The sequence below is a fragment of the Pantherophis guttatus genome, chromosome 5, assembly GCF_059756535.1.
Source record: "Pantherophis guttatus breed Tessera chromosome 5, ASM5975653v1, whole genome shotgun sequence".
Lineage (NCBI taxonomy): Eukaryota > Metazoa > Chordata > Lepidosauria > Squamata > Colubridae > Pantherophis > Pantherophis guttatus.
This window is the reverse complement of record NC_142067.1, coordinates 63,897,056-63,920,291: the sequence shown is the minus strand read 5'-3', so window position 1 is coordinate 63,920,291 and position 23,236 is coordinate 63,897,056. Positions and strand designations below refer to the sequence as shown.

Below are 23,236 nucleotides of genomic sequence, written 5' to 3'. Positions count from 1 at the left end.
CCGCGATGGCGGCCATCAATTTTGTGAATACCCTGGGGGCCGATGAGAGGCCGAATGGAAGAGCCCTGTACTGATAATGCTGGCTCAGGAAACAGAAGCGGAGAAACCTGCGGTGGGCGGGGAGGATGGGTACATGGAGATATGCCTCCGTCAGGTCGATTGACGAGAGGTAGTCTCCAAGTCTGATGCCCTCCAAGATGGTCTGGAGGGACTGCATCTTGAATCGCCGGTACACTATCCGGCGGTTCAGGGATTTGAGATCTAGTATCGCTCGCCATCCCCCCGAAGACTTCCGGATAACGAACAAGCGTGAATAGAAGCCTTGTCCGAGCTGCTCCTGGGGCACCGGCTCGATGGCTCGGATGACCAACAAGTGACGAATGGCTGATGCCACCAGGAGCCGGGAGGATCTGTTCCGGGAGACGGGACAGCGAAGAAATCTCTCTGGGGGGGGGTGGAGAGGAATTCGAGAGAGAGGCCAGAGCTGATGGTCTCCCTGACCCAGGTGTCCGACGAGGTAGCTGCCCACTGGCTGGCGAAGGAAGCCAGGCGGCCTCCAATGGGAAGCTGGGCCAAGCCGTCAGCGTGATCTACGGAACCCCCGCCCCCTGCTCCCTCGAAAGGGCCGTCTGGACTGACCTCTAGGGGGAGGACTTTGGCGGTCCTGGGGTCTAAATTGCCTAGGTGGGGGGAACCGTTGGCGACGGCTCCCAGAGAAACCCCCGTCTGAAGGTCTGAAAGGACGGAAATTGGATTGAGACCTGAAGTCGGAACGCCGAGACAAGCTGGGCAGAATACGGCGTTTGTCCTTGGACTCTATGAGGAGAGGCTCCAGAGGGGCTCCAAAGAGCTTAGGGCCTTCGAAGGGGGAAGATGCTAGACGCCATTTAGATTTGGCGTCGGCTTGCCATTGGCGAAGCCAGAGTAGACGCCGGGCAGCTATGGAAGAGCCAATGGCCTTAGCAGCGAAGCGGGAAGAATTTAAAGTTGCATCCGCTGAAAAATCTAGGGCTGTAATGATTTTGCTTATGTCCTGCTGGGCCCTTAAATCGGAGACAGGGAGCCTGGCCTGGAGTTGGCGGAGCCACAAAATTGGGGCCCGGTTAAAAAAGGAGGCGGCCAAGGAGGCCTTGACTGACCAGGCAGTGGCCTGGTGAGATCTAACAAGGGAATGTTCCAGGCGCCTATCTTCCGGGCGTAGGACTTCCTCAGGTGGCCCTGTCAAATTAGTGGGGGCAGATAGTTCTGCCACAGGCTGGCCCACAGAAGGGACCTGCAGGAGAGAAGATAATTCAGGAGCCAAATTATATAAACGTCTGTCTAAGACATTGGGACTGGGGCCAGACGCCGGGGCCGCCCATTGGCGTTGTAAAACATCCCGAAAAATCTTGGGGCCCGGGATTTCTTCAGATTCAATGGTAGGTACTTCAAAGAGGGGTATAGATGAGGAAGGACCCTCCCCCGTGTTGACAGATGAGGCCTGAGAAGAGCCCAAACCAGTAATGGCCTTGGCCTTGTGGAGTAGGGAACGAAAGAGCTGGGGCTTAAAGAGCCCCACAAATGCTGGTTGGTCGGGGCCTAAGTCTTCGTCCTCAGACAAATCCTGATCCATAGGATCAGGGGCGGATATGGATTCCTTATCAGAATGATCAGTGGACTCTGCATGGGCAGGGGACTCAGGACCCTGAGGGGCTGCTTCTGCTACAGAGAGAATAGAGCCCTCAACATCCACCTGTGAAAAAGAATGGCTGGACACCCATGAAGAGGTCCTCTGCATTTCTTCCCTAACCCCCATCCTAATGGCCTCTCGGATAAGGGAAGCCAGGTTTGGAGCTATTTGGGGCTCAGGGGCCGGGGCAGGGGGAGCCAAGGGTGTGGAAACCTGTACAGGAATCCCCTGGGGCTGCGAAGGGGCAGAAGAAACCTCAGGTTGGGGCCCAAATAAGGCTGCGTTAACTTCCTTCAAACCTTCAGGCAAGGGAGAGTCCCTATCTGGTGATAAGGCAGGGGAGAGAGCTTGCCCTGGGTTATCTACCCCCTGCGGCTGGGCAGGGGAAGCAGCAGGTTCTGGGCCTGTGGGAGGAGGTACAGTGCTAGCTGAAGGTGTCACCACCCTAGAGGGATGGGGGCTAAGAGGTACATTCTCCTGTAAGGAAGCTGCTTGAATGGCCTTCTGGATGGCCTTTTCAATAGCCTTGTGGCGCTTGAGCTCTTCCTTTGACATAGCTGCAGATTGGGAGGGCTTGGGCCCCTTGGAAGTATGGTGGGTCTTCCTGCTTCTCTTAGCAGGCACCGGGTCAGAGGAGCTGAATTCCTCCTGTTGTGGGGGGTGCTTGGATGTCCTGGCAGGCCTTTGGGAAGCCATCTGAAGGGCCTGTAATTCCTTTTATTAGAAGAATAGGCCTCCAATAGTGCTGTAATAAAGGGCAAGGTAGAGAATTAAGGCAGGCCTGAAGTTCTGGCTAGGCCTCTAATGCCATGAGGCTGTTCCAAAATGGCCACCGGAATTCTAAAATGGCTGCCGGAACTTAATTTGGCCCCAGGAGAAACAAAAACGTTTAAAAAGGGGAACAAACTCCCCCCCCCCTTACTCACAAGCAATTCCAGGAGCCTGGGAGAAGATCAGGCTATCTGATCCACCCACGGAGCAAGGGCTGTGGATTCAAGCCGCTCCGCCGCTGCGCTGTCCCAAACGAGCCGAAGGAAGGCTCTGATGTCAATCCAGCACTCTGCAAGCTCGTTGTTGTCTGAGGCTTTTCCAGCAGCAGCAGTATTACAGCTATCAGATCCCAGATAGCTGGCAGAGATACCTCAGCCTGGCCAGGCAAGAGGTTCCAGCCACGAAGGCTGCAGTGGTAGAGGGAATAGCCCTCCACGCAGAAGTGAGGACCAGGCTCAACCAGCCGGGAACCAGCAGGCCTCACAGCCAAAAGAGTTTTCTTTTGGCCTCCAGCGGTCTCGGGTGCGAACCCCTTCGCGCTGGGAGCTCAACCAAGAGGTCTGGGAGCTAGAAATAAACTGGAGGCAAAAGGGAAATTTTTGCCAGAGCAAGGCTCAAACGTGCCTTTCTCAACCGGATTGAGTCAGAAAGCTGGGAAGCAGGACAAAGGGGAGGAGCTTCTCAGCTATGCAGACTCAATCAATAACTGGATCATGGCATTACCCGATCCTGACCACTGGAGCCGGGATCAACGAGAAGGCATCCATCTCTCGCGAGCAACTGAATCTGTCTGCCTGCCTGCCTGCCTGCCTGCCTGCCTTGTACCTTCAATTGGGTAAGTGGCTGGGTTTTTTTTCTTTATGCTTTTAAAAAAATTAATTTTAGGAAATTTTATTGTTTTTAGGAAATTTATTTTTTTTGGAAATGTTATTGTTTTTAGGAAATGTTTTTTTTTAATGTTATTGTTTTTAGGAATTTTTTTTTTTTTTTAAGAAATAGAGCCACATAAAATTTAGGAAATTTTAGCTGCTTTTATATGTTCAGATTTGTGCAAGCTTTGTGAGATTATGTGTGTTTATGTGGTGATTCACACTCACTACAGAAACACAAAATCTCACAAAGCCACATGACCTCGAAGCCCCTGCCCAGTCACATGGCCATCAAGCCACACCCACCATCACATGGCCATCAAGCCACACCCACAAAATAAGCCACACCCATAGAACCGGTAGTAAAAAAAATTGGAGCCCACACCTGGTCCAGGCAGCTATGAAGGCAAACAAAATTCTGGGATGTATCACTAGAGGGATTCACCAGCAGGAAAAAGGAAGTTTGAATCCTGCTATAAAGGACTTTAGTCAGACCCCATTTAGAATACTCTGTTCAGTTCTGGTGATTCACTTAAAAATAAGATTGAGTGAGTCCAGAGACGGGCAACAAAAATGGTGTAAGGTTTGAGGGACAAAACATATCAGGAGAGACTGGAGGAACTGAATATGTACAGCCTGGAGCAGCGGTCCCCAACCCCTGGGTCACAGCCCAGAACCAGGCTATGGCCTGTTTGGAACCAGACCGTTGCAAGCAGAGGGTGAGTGCACGACGCAGCTCCATTTGCACAAGCTGCAAATGGAGCTGCACGAGTGCACTTACCCGCTGCTCACACAAAACCATGTTCTTTCTTCCTCTTCACCGCCTGTCTGCAAAGCCGGAAAGGTTGGGGACCACTGGCCTAGAGGACAGAAAGAAAAGTTGGGGGGCATGATTGAAGCCTTTAAATGTGTTAAGGATTTGAATAAGTTCTAGAGGGCAGTATTTTCAATATTAAGCTAAAATCAAGAACATGGGGGCATAACTTCAAATTGACAGGAAGTTCAAAAGTAGTATTTGATAGTATTACTTCATAAAAAGAGTAATGGAAGCTTGGAACCAATTTCCAGCAGAAGTAGTGGGTCTATCATCAGTATCTGAGTTTAAACATGCTTCCATCATCCAACAAAAAATTAAAAACAAATTAAAAACAAAACACAAACAAGGAAAAAAACTCCAAGTGCAGACACAATGAGCCATTAGGTCTTTTTCTGCTGTCAGTTTTCTATGTTTCTCTGTACTTATGGACATTACTTACAAAACTGAAAGGATGCTTTAGACTCCACTACAATATGCCCTTGATAACCTGCAATGGTCTCACTTCTGTCCAAGCTGGGAGGAAAATGAATTGTTTGCTTATATCCAAATTACCAATTTTTTTAGAACTTGTTTATTTGGTCATTGTTTAAGTTTTAGTGATCAAATTCAGGTTATAGGCATATAAATATCATCTAATAATATCCACTTTATAAGCTTAAGGAAGCTAATAAAATTGTACTTTCTGCACTTACTGTCTGAATTTCACACCCTATTTTGTGAAAAAAAATGCCCTTTGATAGACTAAATATTTTTGATTTTTGGTTTCCATAAAGACCTAATGGAAAAAAACTTTCAACTAATTTCCTCTTCAGCATAACTTTCATATAAGTCACTACTGGGCTCACCAGTTAATGCTGCTGATGTGTAGGATCCAGCTGCTAACTGTTTGATCTTGTGCTGACTGGTAAAATAACTAACTAGATGAAATGCACTTCTTTCTTCTGTGCCTCCTAATCCCAGTTGTCCTTCACTGTTACCCCCAGTGGCATACAGGTTCCTTTTTTCTGTGTAGAAAAAAGCACAACCAAAATAAGCACACTTCATTTGAAGCACCAGGGGAAAAAATAATTCAAATAAAGAACATATTACACAGTCTCACATTGTCTTTAAGACTAATCACAACTGTTTAATGGTTGCCTGCAGAAGTCACTGTCTACAGTTTAACTCTTTTTAAAGAATTACTGACTACATAGTGGAATTCGATTATGCAAACTAGAATCAAAGAATCAGAAGGGACCATTTAAGCCACAGGCCCAGCACTCAGTTCAGTGCAGAAATCTAAATTAAAATATTCCAGAGAAAGGCTATCTCAAGGCTAAGGACTATAAAGTGGCTGTCTAACTATTGTAACCCATTCGAAACAGGGGAACCTATTACTCCTCTGGATCATGCATCAGTTACAAAACTTTCCTCATGTCTGGAACCTAGATTTTTAAAACAGGAGTAATTTCCTTCATTGCATTTCCTTCATTCCCAATTGGGAGGTGGAGAAAGGAAATATGTTTGGAATTTTAAAAAGCTTAAAACATAAAGATTCAATCAATAATTGTTTCATTCTACTTGTAAATATGAATATATGTTATCTAAAATCAGAAATGAGGTATGTACGAGTTAGGGTTAGCTATGATTAGCCTGAGAATTCAGGGCTAAGATTTTTAAAGGTGATATGGCTCTCCCTCTGGCTCAGTTCACTATATTAACAACTAATAAATGGAAACCTAGAAAAATGGAAGAATTCCCTTCCTGTCCTCATCTATTATTCATACCAGATACTGCTTTTTATCTTTTTTTCCCCTATTGGATGTTGTAAAGCATGGTTTAGGTTTCACTTATTGGCTTATTTCATTTTAAGGGTCATAAAAGATCTGTACCCTGAAAGACACTCTATTTTCTTTGCATGACAATGAAGGGTATTTTTCTTTAAAAAAAATAGTTACATAACTCATGAGTAATATTTAAAATTTCAATCTCATTTTAATTTCATTCTCTTGCAATTCTATATCCGACATTCATAATATTACATGCTCCTCATTATAGGACACATACTAATCATTGTATACACCATCTTTACTGAACAGATGTAATTTTATCACACAAATAAGCTTTTACTACAAAAAATTACCAGCAACAAAAAATAAAATTAATTCCAACACAAATATAAATTGTCTTGTCCACTACGTTTGAAAAGAATTAAAAAAATATTCTTAAATAATTAGCATCAGTTAACAATGGCAAATTTGGCTTCAGTTCCAGTATCTCTTGCCCTCTTAACAAGTCAGCACTAAGTTTAGTGCTGATACAGTATTTATATTTTAAAACATGCATTTCCTATCCTCCTGGATAAGTTGCAATTCTATAAAATGACACGTTAACTTTTATTTCCACCTATGTATCAGCACTCAGGATATAAATTGAAGGTACAAATACTTCATTTAAGTTATTACAATATATGGAAATATGTCAGAGATGTAACAGGTTAATTAGCAATTAGAGCTAATTAGCATTAAAATTCAAACTAAACTTAATTATCCATAAATGTGTTCAAATACTCATCTACAAATGCTAATGATGGCCATGAAATTAATTGACAGAAAATATCTTTCTCACATGCAACTTGATTCTCTCAATCTCATAAAATAAATTTATATCAAATGCCAAATGCCAAATTGAGCATGGTACATGTATATAATAATTCTATAATATTTAGAATTATTGATTTTACAATGCTTAAAACTTTCAGATTTCTCTAATTTGTCTTTATTAAAAGCATTGATAGGAATGCATCTGTTAAAAACGATTTCCATTTTTCAGAAAGATGAAAACCTATAATTTGGACATACAACTTTTTTTAAAAAAAGAATAGCTGAATTCCTAAATCTCCAGCAAATTATTTATATTTTGATTCACATGTTGGTTACTGCAAGCAAAATCCTATTCATTGGATTCATTCATTGTCAAATCCTAAAAAAAAAGTTTCTGGCCAAAATGTACTTGGAAACTGATTCAGTGACCTTTATGGCCCATTATTTAATTATAGAAATTAGGGATGTGCAATAAATTGGATTATTGGGAGAAAAGGTGATTTGGAATGTGCATAGGCAGGCATTTGTTGGCAATTCGTTCAAGAAGCGACTTTATGCCCACACATGATCCAAATCAGTTTCTCTTCCAAATATGTTTCATTGCACAGCTATAGCAGCTATTGCTTGTGTAAAGCCCACATTTGGGCCCAGTTTCCCATTGATGTAAGGCTGAGAAAAGCTTATCTAATTAAGGTCATAATCTGTTTTTCTTTGGGTAACTAAAATTCTGATAAATCATAAATCATAGAACAAACTTATAGTCTTACAAGAAAATAAGAAAAAAAATGGCCAAATTCATATCCAATTCAGAAAACTCTCTTAATGTGAAGGCTTTTATCATCTTAACAAGGACATTAGAACAGAGAAAAGACAAGCTTCTCTTGGATGGAAATTCCAGCCTTTTGATGCTGTTACCAAAGAATGCCTCTGCCTAAGTCCAATATATACTATATCAAGAAGTTGCTACCAGACCGATGGACCATTAGATTCAGTATAAAATAGCTTTATAATCTAATTACATTATATTCTATGTTACTGTTTACCAAAGCAGAAAGCTTCTACAGGAAAATCTCTTTGGCATATGAACAAATAAATTACATACCTGTATAGATCAAAGTATGATTTCTCCCACAAGCAGCTAGTTTCACTTTTTCAGGTTTTAGAACTATGGATTAAGGACACAAAAGGTTATTATTATTGTTGTTGTTTTAATAATTATAAAATGAATTGTGAACTTTGCTAAGTATCCAAATTTATAAGGAGATTAATTTTCCAATCATTATTTATCTCAGCATTTCAGAGCACATCATGAGTAAACTGGATTTTCTATTGAAGTTAGGTCTGAATCATAAAAATAATTTAGCAAAACTGCAATACTCTAAGCCAGTGATGGCTAACCTTTTTGCCATTGTGTGCCAGGATCGGGGGGGGGGGGTCGCGCACGTGCCCACACCCATAATTCTATGCATCCTACACCTGTGCATGCGCGCGTGACTCCCCCCATGCTCCTGGCACACGATGGCACAGTAGGCCCGTTTTTTGCTCTCCCCAGCCTCCAGAGCCTTCCTCACCACCCAACGAGGCCCTCTGGAGGCAGGAAACAGCCTGTTTCCCTACTTCTGGTGGGCCCAGAAGGGCCGAAAATCAGTTGGCCGGTGCACAGATGTGCGCCGGAGCTGAGCTTGTGTGCCCACCGATATGGCTACATGTACCACCTGTGGCACGCATGCCATAGGTTCGCCATCACGGCTCTAAGCATTTATTTGAAAATTACTGAATACAGCACAGCCTATTTCTACATAAATACACAGAAGAATTCCTATAAACAATACTGAATAGGGAGACTTCAATTCTTAATGCATCTAAAAGTATTTCATATTGGAAACTAGAAAGCTCAGATCTATTCTAAAACCTGACACATAAGTTAAAGACAAACCTTTCACACAAGTTGGCTTGCTGACAGTATTCTTTGTTCCAAGGCCTAGTTGTCCCCAGTTGTTGCTTCCAAACATGTACAGCTTACCATTTTCTGCAGAATACAGACATTAAAGAAAATAATTGATTGCCAATGCATTTGTGTTAAAATATACCCAATATTTTCAATTTAGTTAGACACAACTGTAAAAAGAGACATAATAACCATGTAATAAAGTAAGTCTGCAAAATGTTAAGTGTGTGTGTGTGTGTGCAGTTAATATCTCGGGTTTCTTCCCGTGTAATTGTAAACATATCCCTAAAAGGGTAGTAGCGACGTTTCGACGAAATCACATTCGTCATCTTCTGGCTAAAGTTCTCGGTTTGGTGCTTATGGGCAAACTGTGTGAACGTCACACAGTTTGCCCATAAGCACCAAACCGAGAACTTTAGCCAGAAGATGACGAATGTGATTTCGTCGAAATGTCGCTACTACCCTTTTAGGGATATGTTTACAATTACACGGGAAGAAACATGAGATATTAACTGTACACACATATATACCCGTGAAAACTTACATAAACATACATATATACATATACACATACACATACACATACACACACATACATACATACATACATACATATATATATATATATTTTTTAATTTTTTTTTTCTCAGGTTTTCGCGGGTGTTTGTATGTAGGTCTTTGGTTATTCGGGTCTTCTCCCACGTAAACTTGGAAGTGTCTTGGCAACGTTTCGACGAAGTCTCATTCGTCATCTTCAGGCTGGTGTTCTCGGCTTCGTGCTTCCAGGAGCAATGTGAGATTGCAGCTGTCTCTTCCTTTTAACTGCTAGTGGGGGTGTGAGCTGATTGGGTGGGAACTTGGCTGTGTTCTGATTGGGTGGAGGTGTGTTCTGATTGGTTAGGGGCTTGGCTGTGCTCTGATTGGATGGGGGGTTGGTTGTGCTCTGATTGGCTGGGGGTGTGTTCTGTTTGGGTGGGGGCTTGGTTGTGCTCAGTTTAGTCTGAGTTGCAGGGGGATTTGAGCTGGTGAGCTGCGTTGTTATTGTTTGGCTTCGTGTTTGTGGCCGTGTGAGCTCTTCATGGTGGGTGTCAGTCTGCTTCATGTATGGATTGGAGGGGTTTAAAGTGGCTAATGATGCAGCTGCGGTCTGGCTTCTGGTCCTTGGTCGTGGCTCATCATCAGTGTGGGTTCGAGTCTGCTTTCTGCGTGGATGTGTGGTGGCTACATCCTGTGTGGCTCTCGTGAGTGTGGGTCTGGTGTCATTTGTCGTGTTAGGGACTCGTTTGTCAATAAGGGCGGGTTTCCAAATGGCTGGTAGGCGGCAGGTATCATCTCGTTTATTCATGCTGTGTGGACGTTTTTCTATCTCGATGGCTTCTCTGGCTTCCCAAAGAGGAACAGACAGCACTACTTAACCTGAAAAAAGACACTAGCATAATAATCCTACCAGCAGACAAGGGAAACGCCACGGTGGTTATGAACACATCTGACTACCAAACCAAATTAACCAACCTACTCCAAGACTCCACATACAAACCCCTAAACACAGATCCCACCACCTACCTGGAAAAAACCACTAGATCCAAAATAAAAGCCTCCCCCATCAGCGAAGAGATCCAGCAAAGAATCATTCCCAGAGAGAAATCATCCAGATGCCCTAAGCTCTATGGTCTCCCCAAGATACACAAAGAAGGAACCCCACTTAGACCCATGGTCAGCTCCATAGGCTCACCTCTACAAAACCTAGCCAAATTTCTCGCCAAACAACTACAGCCCTATGCAGAATCCATCAACTCACATGTAAAAAACTCATTCCAGTTCATAGAGATCATAAAGAAACAAAACTTACAGCCCAGCGACCTACTCGTGAGCTTCGATGTCATATCCCTCTTCACCCAAGTGCCAATCAAAGAAGCCTTAACAGCTATCCAAAACAAATATAACCCCCCCAAGCACATCCTAGATCTGACCAACCACTGCCTATCCAACACATACTTCATCTATAACGGACAAAAATACAAACAAATAGAAGGAGCACCCATTGGATCACCCCTCTCACCTGTCATTGCTAACCTCTACATGGAACACTTTGAAACCCAAGCTCTAGAAAAATCTGATCACAAACCCAAACTCTGGCTCAGATACGTAGACGACACCTTCATAATCTGGCCACATGGGAAAGAAAAACTGGACAACTTCCTCATACACCTCAACAGCCTACACCCCAAAATACAGTTCACCATGGAAACAGAAGCGAACAACCAACTTCCCTTCCTGGATGTCTTAGTCTACAAAAAATCCAATGGCTCCCTAGGACACACCATCTACCAGAAGAAAACACACACAAACCGCTATCTGCATGCACTCTCACACCACCACCCAGCACAGATCAACTCCGTAGCCAAGACACTCATCTCCAGAACAAAACACTTAGCTGACGAACAACACCTAAAAACCGAACTACACACTCTCACTAACGTACTAACATCCAATGGATTCCAAAGAAATAAGATTACCAACCTAATCCAAAAAGAAACCCCCACTAAAATCCAAGACAGAGAACAAGAAAACGGCAAAGCCCTCCTCCCATACATAAAAGGCACCACAGACAGAATCAGCAAGATCCTCCACAAACACAACATCAAGACAGCATTCTGCACAAACCAAAAAATATCCACCACCCTAAGAAACCCCAAAGACAAAATTGAGTTAGAAAATCAAGGAGTATATGAAATCCCATGCACCGCCTGCCCCACCACATACATCGGACAAACCAACAGAAGAATAAGTGCACGCATTGAAGAACACAAGAACTCAGTCAGAAAAGAGGAACCAACTTCTTCCCTGGTCCAACACCTCAAAGCCACAGGACATGATATTGACTTTAAAAAGACCAGAACTATCGCCAAAACTGAACACTTTAACAACAGAATAATCAGAGAAGCCATCGAGATAGAAAAACGTCCACACAGCATGAATAAACGAGATGATACCTCCCGCCTACCAGCCATTTGGAAACCCGCCCTTATTGACAAACGAGTCCCTAACACGACGAATGACACCAGACCCACACTCACGAGAGCCACACAGGATGTAGCCACCACACATCCACGCAGAAAGCAGACTCGAACCCACATTGATGATGAAGCACGACCCCAGACCAGAAGCCAGACCACAGCTGCATCATTAGCCACCTTAAACCCCTCCAATCCATACATGAAGCAGACTGACACCCACCATGAAGAGAGAGCACGGCCACAAACACGAAGCCAAACAACAGCAACACAGCTCACCAGCTCAAATCCCCCTGCAACTCAGACTAAGCTGAGCACAACCAAGCCCCCACCTAAACAGAACACACACCCAGCCAATCAGAGCACAGCCAACCCCCCATCCAATCAGAGCACAGCCAAACCCCCAACCAATCAGAACACACCTCTGCCCAATCAGAACACAACCAAGCTCCCACCCAATCAGTTCACACCCCCACTGGCAGTTAAAAGGAAGAAACAGCTGCGATCACACACATTGCTCCTAGAAGCACAAAGCCGAGAACACCAGCCTGAAGATGACGAATGAGACTTCGTCGAAACGTTGCCAAGAAACCTCCAATTTTACGCGGGAGAAAACCGAATAACCAAAGACCTACATACAAACACCCGTGAAAACCTCAGAAAACACACACACACACACACACATATATATATGCATGTATGTATATATGTATATATATGTATGTATGTATATGCATATGTATATGTATATGTATGTATGTATGTATTTCTCTTTAGCCAGGTTCTTCCTACGTAGCAGGGTGCTTGCTGGCTGCCTGAAAAAAGCCTAGAAACTAGTGGATTATGATTTCACTGAACTAGGGCTGCATAAAAATCTTGGTTTACGTAGGAAGAACCTGGCTAAAGAGAAATACACATAAAGGCCTACGAAAAGAAAACATATATAGAGAATGTTTTCGAAAAGGATTTCACTGGATTTACATAAGAAATTGGTTGATGTTTTAAAATTTAAAGAGAAATACAAATGACAAGCCAACAAAATGACCTGGAGAATTTTTTCCTATTAGTTTACAAAAGAGGCTTCTTATAGCCTTGAAGAACCATATAAAATGGACAACCAAGAAAAGAAATCAAATCCTATGATAGTATTTTAATGAACTAAAGATTAAGACTGTTAGAAATAAAAGGAAAGAATATTTAATTGGCTTTTTTGATCAAGGTTAAAGCAAAAGATATTGTTATTTCTGACAACCCTTTGTGGTCTGTGTTCTGCTGGCATCAGGACTGAAAAGATTATGCTTTATGTTTTTATTTATAAATAAAGGCTGGGATATGCAATGGAGAATTGTAACCTCTTAGAGAGGGTGAACAGTCATTAAATGTGTTTATACTTGTTTTGATGAAGATTGGATAACGATGGAAAGACTCTTCTTTATATATTCCTTTTCTCTTTATTATAGTCTCAGTTTCTTCTGTCTTTTTTCTTTTTCTTTGCACTTTTTATTCTTTTTCTTCTTTTTAAGTTTAAATGTGTTAGATTTTACTATTATAATTAAAATTCTTAGCAAAACTACACTATATAAAAAAATGAAATGCAGCTGATATGATTTCTAAGTATTAGGGTTATATTAGAATTATATTTAATAAATATTTAATATTTATTAGAATTATATTTAAGTCCACTATAGGAAAGAAAATGCTTTTAGACCTCCTTTGGGCTATAGTGGAAAATATTCTTATATTCTTCAAAGAATCTAGATTCTTTACTTTGCATTATTAACATTTTACAATTGTTTATGTTTTATAAACCTATTTATATAGAGATTTATCAAGTAGCATGTGATAATATAGTTTGTCCTTGACTTATGACCATAACTGAACCCAAATTTTCTGTTCCTAAGCAAGACAGTTATTAAGTCCATTTGGCCTCATTTTATGAACTTGCTTGCCACAGTTGTTAAGTGAATCACTGCAATTGCTAAGTTAGTAACAAAGTTGTTAAGTGAATCTGGCTTCCACATTGACTTTACTCATCATGAGGTCACAAAAGATGATCATGTGATCCAGGGATATTGCAACTGTTATAAATATGAGCAAGTTGCCAAACATCCGAATTCCAATCATCTGACCATGGGATGCTGCAATGGTTATTTGAAAAATAGTCCTAAGTCACTTTTTTCAGTGGTGTTGTAACTTTCAATGGTCACTAAATGAATGACTATAAGTGGAGGACTACCTGTATATCAATGTGTGACAGTTCATGAATTGGAATAGAAATGGTAACAGGTCAGCCAATGGGGACTGTTTGGTGACCCAGACGGCTCGGAGCCTGGGCGTGGCTTAGGTTCATTGATCTGTATATATATGTATGAGTGCTTCTCTGATTCTATTGCTTCTATGATTATTGATTCTGTACTTCTGGATTCTGAGTTCTGATTCTGTCTTCTGCTGTATGGTATTGTATATAAAGAAGTTTCTTATATAAATGAATCCTTCTGAATTATTTACTTGTGTGCTGGTTGGATTGCTGCAAACTCTAACAGGTTATGGGCCCAGAGCATATCAGACACAGTAATACTGAACTGTAATTAAGCTGAAGGACTGCCTGTGTTAAAAAAGTAAAAGGAGCAAGGCAGAGAAGGCTTGGAGGATGGCTGTTGAATTCAAGGACAGCTCTCTGCCTCAATTGGGACAAAAGAATTATATCATTTGGGCTGCAAAATTGGAATGCTTCCTGAAGGCTAAGGAGCTCTGGGATATTGTTGTTAATCCACCTCAGGCACTATTAGCAGCTGCAGATCAAAGGAGGCATGATAAGGCACTGCCCTATATCATCTTAAGTTTACCTTCGCTACCAGTTCGGAACTGAGCATGCATGTGCATGCTCTGCTTGTGCACGGCGCTTCTGTGCATGCACATAGTGTCCGTGATGATGTCGGGGCAGGTGGGCAGAGCCTCCCACCACCGCCACTACCAGTTTGCCCAAACCAAGGCGAACCGGTAGAAACCCACCAGTCATGCCATGCCAGCCTCAGAGTTTTGCAAAAGATGCAACAGTTTGGAGAAGGGTTAAACTTAAAAGGGTATAAGGCATACTTGGACTATGCACTATGTAAATCATCAAAGTCCAAGGCATTCCCAGTAAGCAAGAGTAGTAACAAGAGCTCTAGAACTGGTACGTGCAGATTTGGTTGGGCCAATGCAAGCCAGTTTGGGAGAAGCAAAATATGCGCTGGTCGTTGTAGATGACTACAGCAGGTTTGGGTTCTGCTATTTACTAAAGAGTAAAACAGAGGTGCTATAGAAATTTAAGCAATGGGTAAGCTTCGTAGAAAGGAGATATAAACAACAGGTATGTCAACTGCAAACTGACAGAGGTTCAGAATTCATGTCAGCAAGTTTTTAACAGTGGTTGGACAGTTAGATATAAAACACAGATACACAAATCCAGCCATACACAGCAGCTGAGAATGGTGTAGTTGAGAGATGGAATGGAGTCTTACAAACAATGAAGGACTCACTGCTGGAGGATTCTGGTCTGAGTAGATCATATTGGGGTGAAGCCACGTTGACTGCTAATTATTTAATCAATAGGCTGTGGAGTTCCTCTATTAATAATACTCCATATGCTGTGCTATATGGAAGACAGCTATCTCTGGCACATTTAAGGGTTTTTGGAAGCAATGCATGAGTGCATATTCCAAAAAGCAATCAGGAGAAAAGGTCAACCAAAGGCTAGAAAGCTCAGGTTTACAGGCTATGAGCCTCGCTCAAAAAGCTATTCATTTAGCAATGGGAACAAAAGAATAATCATTTCCAGATCTGCTAGCTTTGCAGAGCAAATTTGGAACAGAATTGATGCAAATTTTTGGAGTGATCCTCTTAGTGATGGTGACCCACTTAGTGATGGTAACTCAGTGACAGTGTCAGAGTTCAGGGAGGAGAAACTGAAAAAGAGCAAGAAAAGGAGTCAGGAGAAGATGACTTGGATATGAAACAAGAGAGGATTGAAACACAAGAGCAGTAAATGCCACGCAGGTCAGAGCAATGGAACAAGGGGATTCCACCTGACAGGTATTCTGCTGGTGAGGTTAAGGTGTTTAATGTGTGGTATGAGCCAAGAAACTATCAGGAAGTATTGGCACTACCCAAAATTGAACAAGTAAAGTGGAAAGAAGCCATGGAAAAAGAAATGCAATTCATAGGTGAACATAGTGTTCATATCTATGACTTTGCCACAAGGTTGCAAAGCCGTAGGATGTAAGTGGGTGTACAAAAAGAAAGTACTACCCAACGATAGCGAGATTACAATATAAAGCGAGATTAGTGGCACAAGGTTTTTCACAAAAGAAAAACGTGCACCATGAGGTATTCATGCCAACTGTAAAGAGTGAAAGCATAAGGTTGGCACTAGTGTTGGCAGCGGCACATGGCCATAAAATTTGGCATTTTGATGTAACCACAGCATTCCTCAATGCAGAATTAGAGGAAGAAATTTACATGGTTCAAGCACCAGGGTATGAAAGCAAAAAGCCTAACACTGTATATAAATTGAACAAGGCCATTTATGGGCTGAAGCAGCCAGGAATTGGAATATCTGTTTAGATACTGCACTAAAGGATCTTGGGTTCAAGAGCTGCAAGGCTGATGGTTGCATATATACTGGAAAGTTAAAAGGTGGAGTGCACCATGGGAAGAATATTAAGTTATTCGGTTTTATGTCTATTCCAGTCATGAAGGGAGGAGTGTCAGTGTGTGAGAGTTCATGAATTGAAATAGACATGGTAACAGGTCAGCCAATGGGGACTGTTTGGTAACCCAAGATGGCTCAGAGCCTGGGTGTGGCTTAGGTTCACTGATCTGTGTATATATATATATGAGTACTTCTATGATTATATAGCTTCTGTGATTATTGATTCTGTACTTCTGGATTCTGAGTTCTGGTTCTGGCTTCTGCTGTATGGTATTGTATATAAAGAAGTTTATTATAGAAATGAATCCTGCTGAATTCTTTACTTGTGTGCTTGTTGGATTGCTGCAAACTCTAACACTGTATACAAACTGTATGAAGTTGGGAGAAGCTCTGAAAAGTGGAAAAAGCAATGATATACTGAGTAAGCTTAAATTATATTAAAATAGTTGATAGGAGTGATTATTAATAGTTAAGTTTTAAATTATTAAATAAAATAAGAATGGACCTTGTTTTTTGTTGTAAATACAAAATTCTTGTTATTCTTTTAAACTATATTTCTATGACATATAAACTGATATATGGACAAGAGTATTTTCTGGATCCTCTTTACAATTAAAATACTTATTCTTCAACATTGAAAGGGCAATAAACTAGCCCCAAGAATTAAATAGACTGCAGAATTTATATATTTGCCACTTAGAAATTAATACTAATTGGATAGTTTAGGTATGGATGATTACAATGAAATAGGGCTAGTGTTACTGAATTATATAAACTTTAAACATATATTTGTGTCTGGGAATACATGCCTCTTATGTTTTTGTTTCATTTTATTTCTCCATAACTTTAGTACAGTTGATCTTTTTCCTGGTTTTTGTTTCTATTAATAAAAGTAATTTATAACTTCTGTACTTTGCATTAGCAAGCTTCTAGGCATTTTTGAACTTACTGTTAAACATTACTATTTCTTGACTTCTGAGTTTCTTTGGTATTTCAGGGAATTTAGGCCAGAATTTAATACTTGGTCATGCTTGTTGAGAACCTGTGAGCAGGTATCCACAGCATGCAGCCTTCCTTGCCAGTTTTCCACTAACTTTCTAGGGAGGCTAGCAGAGAAAATTGCAAATACTGATCATATGACCACAGGACACTTGGCAACCAATCATAAATATGAATAGGATGCTAAATTCCCGTATCACAACCACATACATGACAGAAGGGCTTTACAAACTGTAAAGCAGCCTTTCTGAGTTGTCATAATTTTGAATGGTTGTTAAACAACCAATTGTAAGTTGAGGATTTCCTGTATTTGTTCAGTAAACCTTTAAGACTTTTTAAAGTCTATTAGGTTTGAACTACTCATGGATTTATAACATTTTTAATGTATCTAATCTGTATTTTGATTACATTTACGGACCCCAAGAGAGAAAGGCATCTACTCAATTTGACACTGTTGTTATATAATATCAATCAATCAGAATAGAGCTGGAAGGGACCTTTGAGATCTTCTAGTCCAGCCCCTGCTCAAGCAGGAGACCATACCATTTCAGACACATAACTGTCCAGTCTCTTCTTAAAAACCTCCACTAATGAAGCGCCCACAAGTTCCGAAGGCAAGCTGTTCTACTGGTTAATTGTACTCATTGTTAGGAAGTTTCTCCTTAATTCCAGGTTGCTTCTCTCCTTCATTAATTTCCATCCATTGTTTCTTGTCCTGCCCTCTGCTGCTTTGGAAAATAAATTGACCCCTCCTCTTTGGGGCTGCTTCTCAAATACTGGAATACTGCTATCATGTCCCTGCTAGTCCTTTTCTGTAGACTAGCCAAACCCAAATCCTGCAACTGTTCTTGTTGAGGGTAAAACTGCCCTCTGCAAAGTGGTGCAACGGACCATACAGCGAATAGATACGTTGCTTAGCAAAACACACAGATATTCACAGACTCTGAACGTTTAAAGAAAAATAAACAGTCTTTACTTGTAGTAAAACAAACAAACTTGGCTTCTCAAAACAAAGATAACACTTCTTCAAATAATCACGGTTCAACACAAAAACATAGTTTGCTTACAATTCCAGTTCTCTTCAGTAACACAGACACAGTTCCTTTCAGCAGTTCAACCTTCTAATAGCAGGAGCAGAAGTGAATGAACTTCCTGCCTTCTTTTATGTCTGCTTAGCACAGCCAATTAGTCATCTTGTAGCAGTTAAAGTTACAGAACATAATTTTCTATATATTACCTACCCAACCATAGGATAAGCATCTAACAGTTCTTCATAAGTTTTAGTCTCCATGCCTTTAATCATCTTAGTTGCTCTTCTCTGCACTTTTTCCAAAGTCTCAACATCTTTTTTGTAATGTGGTGACCAAAACTGGATGCAGTATTAGGTGTGGTCTTACTAAGGCTTTATATAAAGTGGTGCTAATACTTCACATGATTTTGATTCTATGCCTCTGTTTATACAACCAAGGATTGTATTAACTTTTTTGGCTAATACAATTTGGCAAGTCAAGGTTAACTTTAGAACTAGGCTTGGTGACTAGGAAAGCCTATTTTATCTAGTTCATTTTACAATAAAAGTATCAATTTCTGAAAATGTTAGTAAATGCCTTCATATAATATTATCAACAAAATACAGTCTTCGCTTAAAAAATCAGAACATCGAAACACATGGCTCTAAAATCTTGTTATACTAACCTGTAACAACAGATGTATGTTCATCTCCACATGACATGTGTAAAGGCTTGTCATTTTTAAACCAAAACTGGCTAGGTACATTTTCTGCAAATTTGCTTTTCCCAAATGTGAATATAGCACCTGATTCTAAAAAGAAAACACTTAAATATTAGTCTGAAATCAATTTTATATAATTTTACTAACAACTAATTTTGCCACTTAATGTCAAAATAGTGGCATTGTATACTTTTCTTTTTCAAAGTCTTAATTTTGCCCATATAGATGCAGACATTTATTCCATAATTAACTATTACTTACACCCCAATAACAATCAAATAGTATCAGGACTTCCGGCGGTGACGTCTGAGCGGAGTGGGTAAGGGTGCGAGTTACAGCTCCCGAAAACCCAATTAATTCCTGGAAAGGAGCCCTTTAAGGGCATTTCCAGACCCAGAGGGTTTGGAAAACTAAAGGGGAAGGCTTTGAGATCCGGGCGAGATGCTAGTGCCCAGGAGAATAAAAGCCGGACCCCTTAAATCCGGCAGGAAAAAATCTGTCTTCAGGGCAGATCGATAGCGATGGCAGCCGCGTAGCAAGGAAGCAAAGAGTGTTATCAGCGTTGGTGGTCGAGAAGGATTTGGATTCGAGAAAGTGAGAACACTTATAAAGGAGTGAGAGAGACGCAGAGAGCAAAGAGAGCGGCGATCAGGAAGGAGAGCGCTTAATTAGAGATGATCAACCGGAGGCAACAAAATAACAAGCAGTGGAAGGAGTAATCAACAGAGAAGATACAAAATAACATTTGGACTTGAACTCACTGTGGAGAAAGGGGGGAAAAAGGGAGTACAATTTGATCGTGAGGAAAATCAAAATTACAAATTGTGGAACTATAGTTTAAAAAGTTTCCCTTCTTTTCCAGTTTATTTCAATTGGTGGATTTGACAGACCTGGTGGATTGAGGAGGGGGTATTCTGGAAAGAATCTTATAGACGGATCTGTGGACAATTGGGAATTTATAAACAATAAAAAGAAGAAAGAGTGGATAGAGTCAATTAAAAGAAAAAAAATAATAATAAAAAGGACATAGGATAAAGAAGGAGGAGCTGGAATGACGTAGAGACTGTCTGTAAGAATTGGAGTGACTAAGCGGAAATGGGGACAGAAATGATCTGATGCAATAAGGAGTGGAAACAAGAATCTCAAAGGAAAGACTGGTTGGAATCTAACCAGTCTTTCCTTTGAGATTCTTGTTTCCACTCCTTATTGCATCAGATCATTTCTGTCCCCATTTCCGCTTAGTCACTCCAATTCTTACAGACAGTCTCTACGTCATTCCAGCTCCTTCTTCTTTATCCTATATATATATGTTTTTCCTCTAGCCAGGTTTTCCCTACGTAACCAAGGTTTTTCTGCAGCCCTCTCAGTAGAATCACATCCACTCGATTCTGGGCTTCTTTCTTTTCTGGTAGCCAGCAAGTTCTTCCTGCTAGGTGGGAGACTTATATAGATCTATTTCTAGCTCGTTTGCTTTCATCAGTAAGCCACACCCACATCTTATCCTCCCTGTATCTATTTTCTTACTTCTTCGTAGGGTTTATGTGTGTTTTTCCTCTAGCCAGGTTTTCCCTATGTAACCAAGGTTTTTCTGCAGCCCTAGCTCAGTAGAATCACAACCTGGAAAACCTGGCTAGAGGAAAAACACACATAAACCCTACGAAGAAGTAAGAATATATGTATGTATGTATGTATGTATGTATGTATGTATGTATGTATGTATGTTTTCACGGGTATATATGTGTGTACAGTTAATATCTCGGGTTTCTTCCGGTGTAATTGTAAACATATCCTTAAAAGGGTAGTAGCGACGTTTCGACAAAATCACATTTGTCATCTTCTGGCTGAAGTTCTCGGTTTGGTTCTTATGGGCAAACTGTGTGATCGTAACTGACGTTTTTCTTTGAAAAGAGGCAAAGGTGTATTCTGATTGGTCGACAGTGTTGTTGTATTCTGATTGGCTGATGACATAGCTGTATTTTGATTGGGTGGAAGCGCTGTTGCTTGGTTGTGGGTTAATGGATAAGTTATGCTGGAAATGGTGGCAACACAGGCATTATGATGAATCTTTGATCTATGGTTTATATTTTGTGTTAAGATTCGTCTGTCTATGAGAGCAGGTTTCCAAATAGTAGGCAGACGGGAAATGTCATCACGTTTATTCATACAATATGGTCTTTTCTCTATTTCAATGGCCTCTCTGATTATTCTGCCATTGAGATGTTCTATTTTTGCAACTGTTTTTGTGTTATTAAAATTAATATTATGTCCTGTGGCATTTATGTGTTGTACTAATGATGATGTGTGTTCTTTCTTTTGTACTGAATTTTTATGTTCCTTGATGTTCCTTCCACCCAATCAAAATACAGCTATGTCATCAGCCAAAAAATACAACACTGTCGACCAATCAGAATACACCTTTGCCTCTTTTCAAAGAAAAATGTCAGTTACGATCACACAGTTTGCCCATAAGAACCAAACTGAGAACTTCAGCCAGAAGATGACAAATGTGATTTTGTCGAAACGTCGCTATTACCCTTTTAAGGATATGTTTACAATTACATGGGAAGAAACCCGAGATATTAACTGTACACACACACACACACACACACATATATAAATTTGATTTATATGCTGCCCTTCTCCGGAGACTCAGGGCAGCTTACAGTGCGTTAAGCAATAGCCTTCATACTTTTGTATATTTATACAAAGTCAGCTTATTGCCCCCACAAACTGGGTCCTCAATTTACCTACCTTAGAAAGAATGGAAGGCTGACTCAACCTTGAGCCTGGCAAGATTCGAACTTACTTTAATTGCAGACAGCTGGTGTTAAATTACAGTGCCTTGTCTGCAGAGCTATCCAGGCTCTTTAATATTTAATATTTAATGTACTGATAAAAGTAGCAATTGAAGAGGGGTAAAATATTGTTTTGTGGATAATATTTGAAAAAGGGAAAATATAGAAGATACTATTAAGATTATTCTGACTTAATTTTTTTTTTTAAAAAATAGATCCGAATAAGAAGTAAAGGGGAAGAAATATCTATTTGTGTTGTTGATATTATTTGATATTATATAATAATTATAGTGAAATCACTTGAAAAAAAAGATAATATATGATCAATTAATTAACAATTTGGTTTTTTGGGGAGGAAAGATTGTTAAAGAGTATTTGAACGGTAAAATTTTTACTTGAGTGGTGGTGAATAAATTGAAGGATTTGATATATAAGACTTACTAGAAAAAGGTAAAGAATGTTAATTCAGAACATAGAATATTGATATAAACAAAAAATAAAGCTACAATCCATACAATAAAATACTTATATGAATAGAGCTACATAGATATACTGAGAAATAGAATTAATTAAAATAAATTAGAAGAGTGTCTCGAGACAAATAGAAGAACACACGTATACGATTTTGTGGAAGAACTTTACAAGAAGCTTAATAATGTCAACCACAACAACAGTGACAAAAACTGGAAAAAAAACAACCTCTAATTTAACTTCTACGGCTTCCCCAGTTACTCAGCGGTCAATTGAAAACATGTTAAGAAAGGAAAAAGATAAAACAGAGCCAACAATGAATAGCATGCAAATTATGCTCCAAATGATTCAAGAGACTTTAGTGAAGTCGCAAGAAAGAATGGCAGGAAATCAAGAAGAGGCTAGGAAACACCATCAAGAAATTAAAAGTGAAATAGAAGTAAAGGAAGATTTAAAAAATATGAAGGAAAAGATGGAAAATTGCAGAAAATGAGCGGAATATTAAAAAAATAGAAACCAAATTAGACCAACTAGATTATAAATTAGAAATGGCGGAGCAGAAGACACTGCAATTGAATAAAGAACTATCAGATTCGATCATCCTCCTGGAAATGGAGAAAGCCTCTTTTTTCTTGCGCTTCCAGAATGTGGAGGAGAAAGAGGAAGATTTGGGGGAGAAAATGATTGAAATAATAGCAGAATTAATACAGAGAGACAAATTGGAAATACGAGACATCATAGATGAAATTTACCAAGTTCACAACAATTCATAAGAAAGCACTGTCTAGCACGTGAAGTACATATAAGATTCACCAAAAAAACAATGAGGCGAAATTTACAAAAAATCAAGCGAAGAGACAGTTACATACAAAGGAAA

At 40.3% G+C, this 23,236-nt stretch overlaps 1 protein-coding gene across 3 annotated transcripts in view; it reads right to left on the bottom strand.

The window, feature by feature from the left end:
- Positions 1–23,236, bottom strand: part of RPGR (retinitis pigmentosa GTPase regulator) — a 114,455-nt gene that overhangs the window by 74,652 nt on the left and 16,567 nt on the right. For all 3 annotated transcript variants that reach the window (XM_087871274.1, XM_087871273.1, XM_060694062.2), the window contains exons 2-5: positions 19,058–19,183; positions 8,645–8,737; positions 7,811–7,873; positions 4,972–5,130 (exon numbers count right to left, since the gene is read on the bottom strand). In XM_087871274.1, the coding sequence (XP_087727400.1) occupies positions 4,972–5,130; positions 7,811–7,873; positions 8,645–8,737; positions 19,058–19,183 (441 nt within the window). The remainder of the gene's footprint in view (positions 1–4,971; positions 5,131–7,810; positions 7,874–8,644; positions 8,738–19,057; positions 19,184–23,236) is intronic.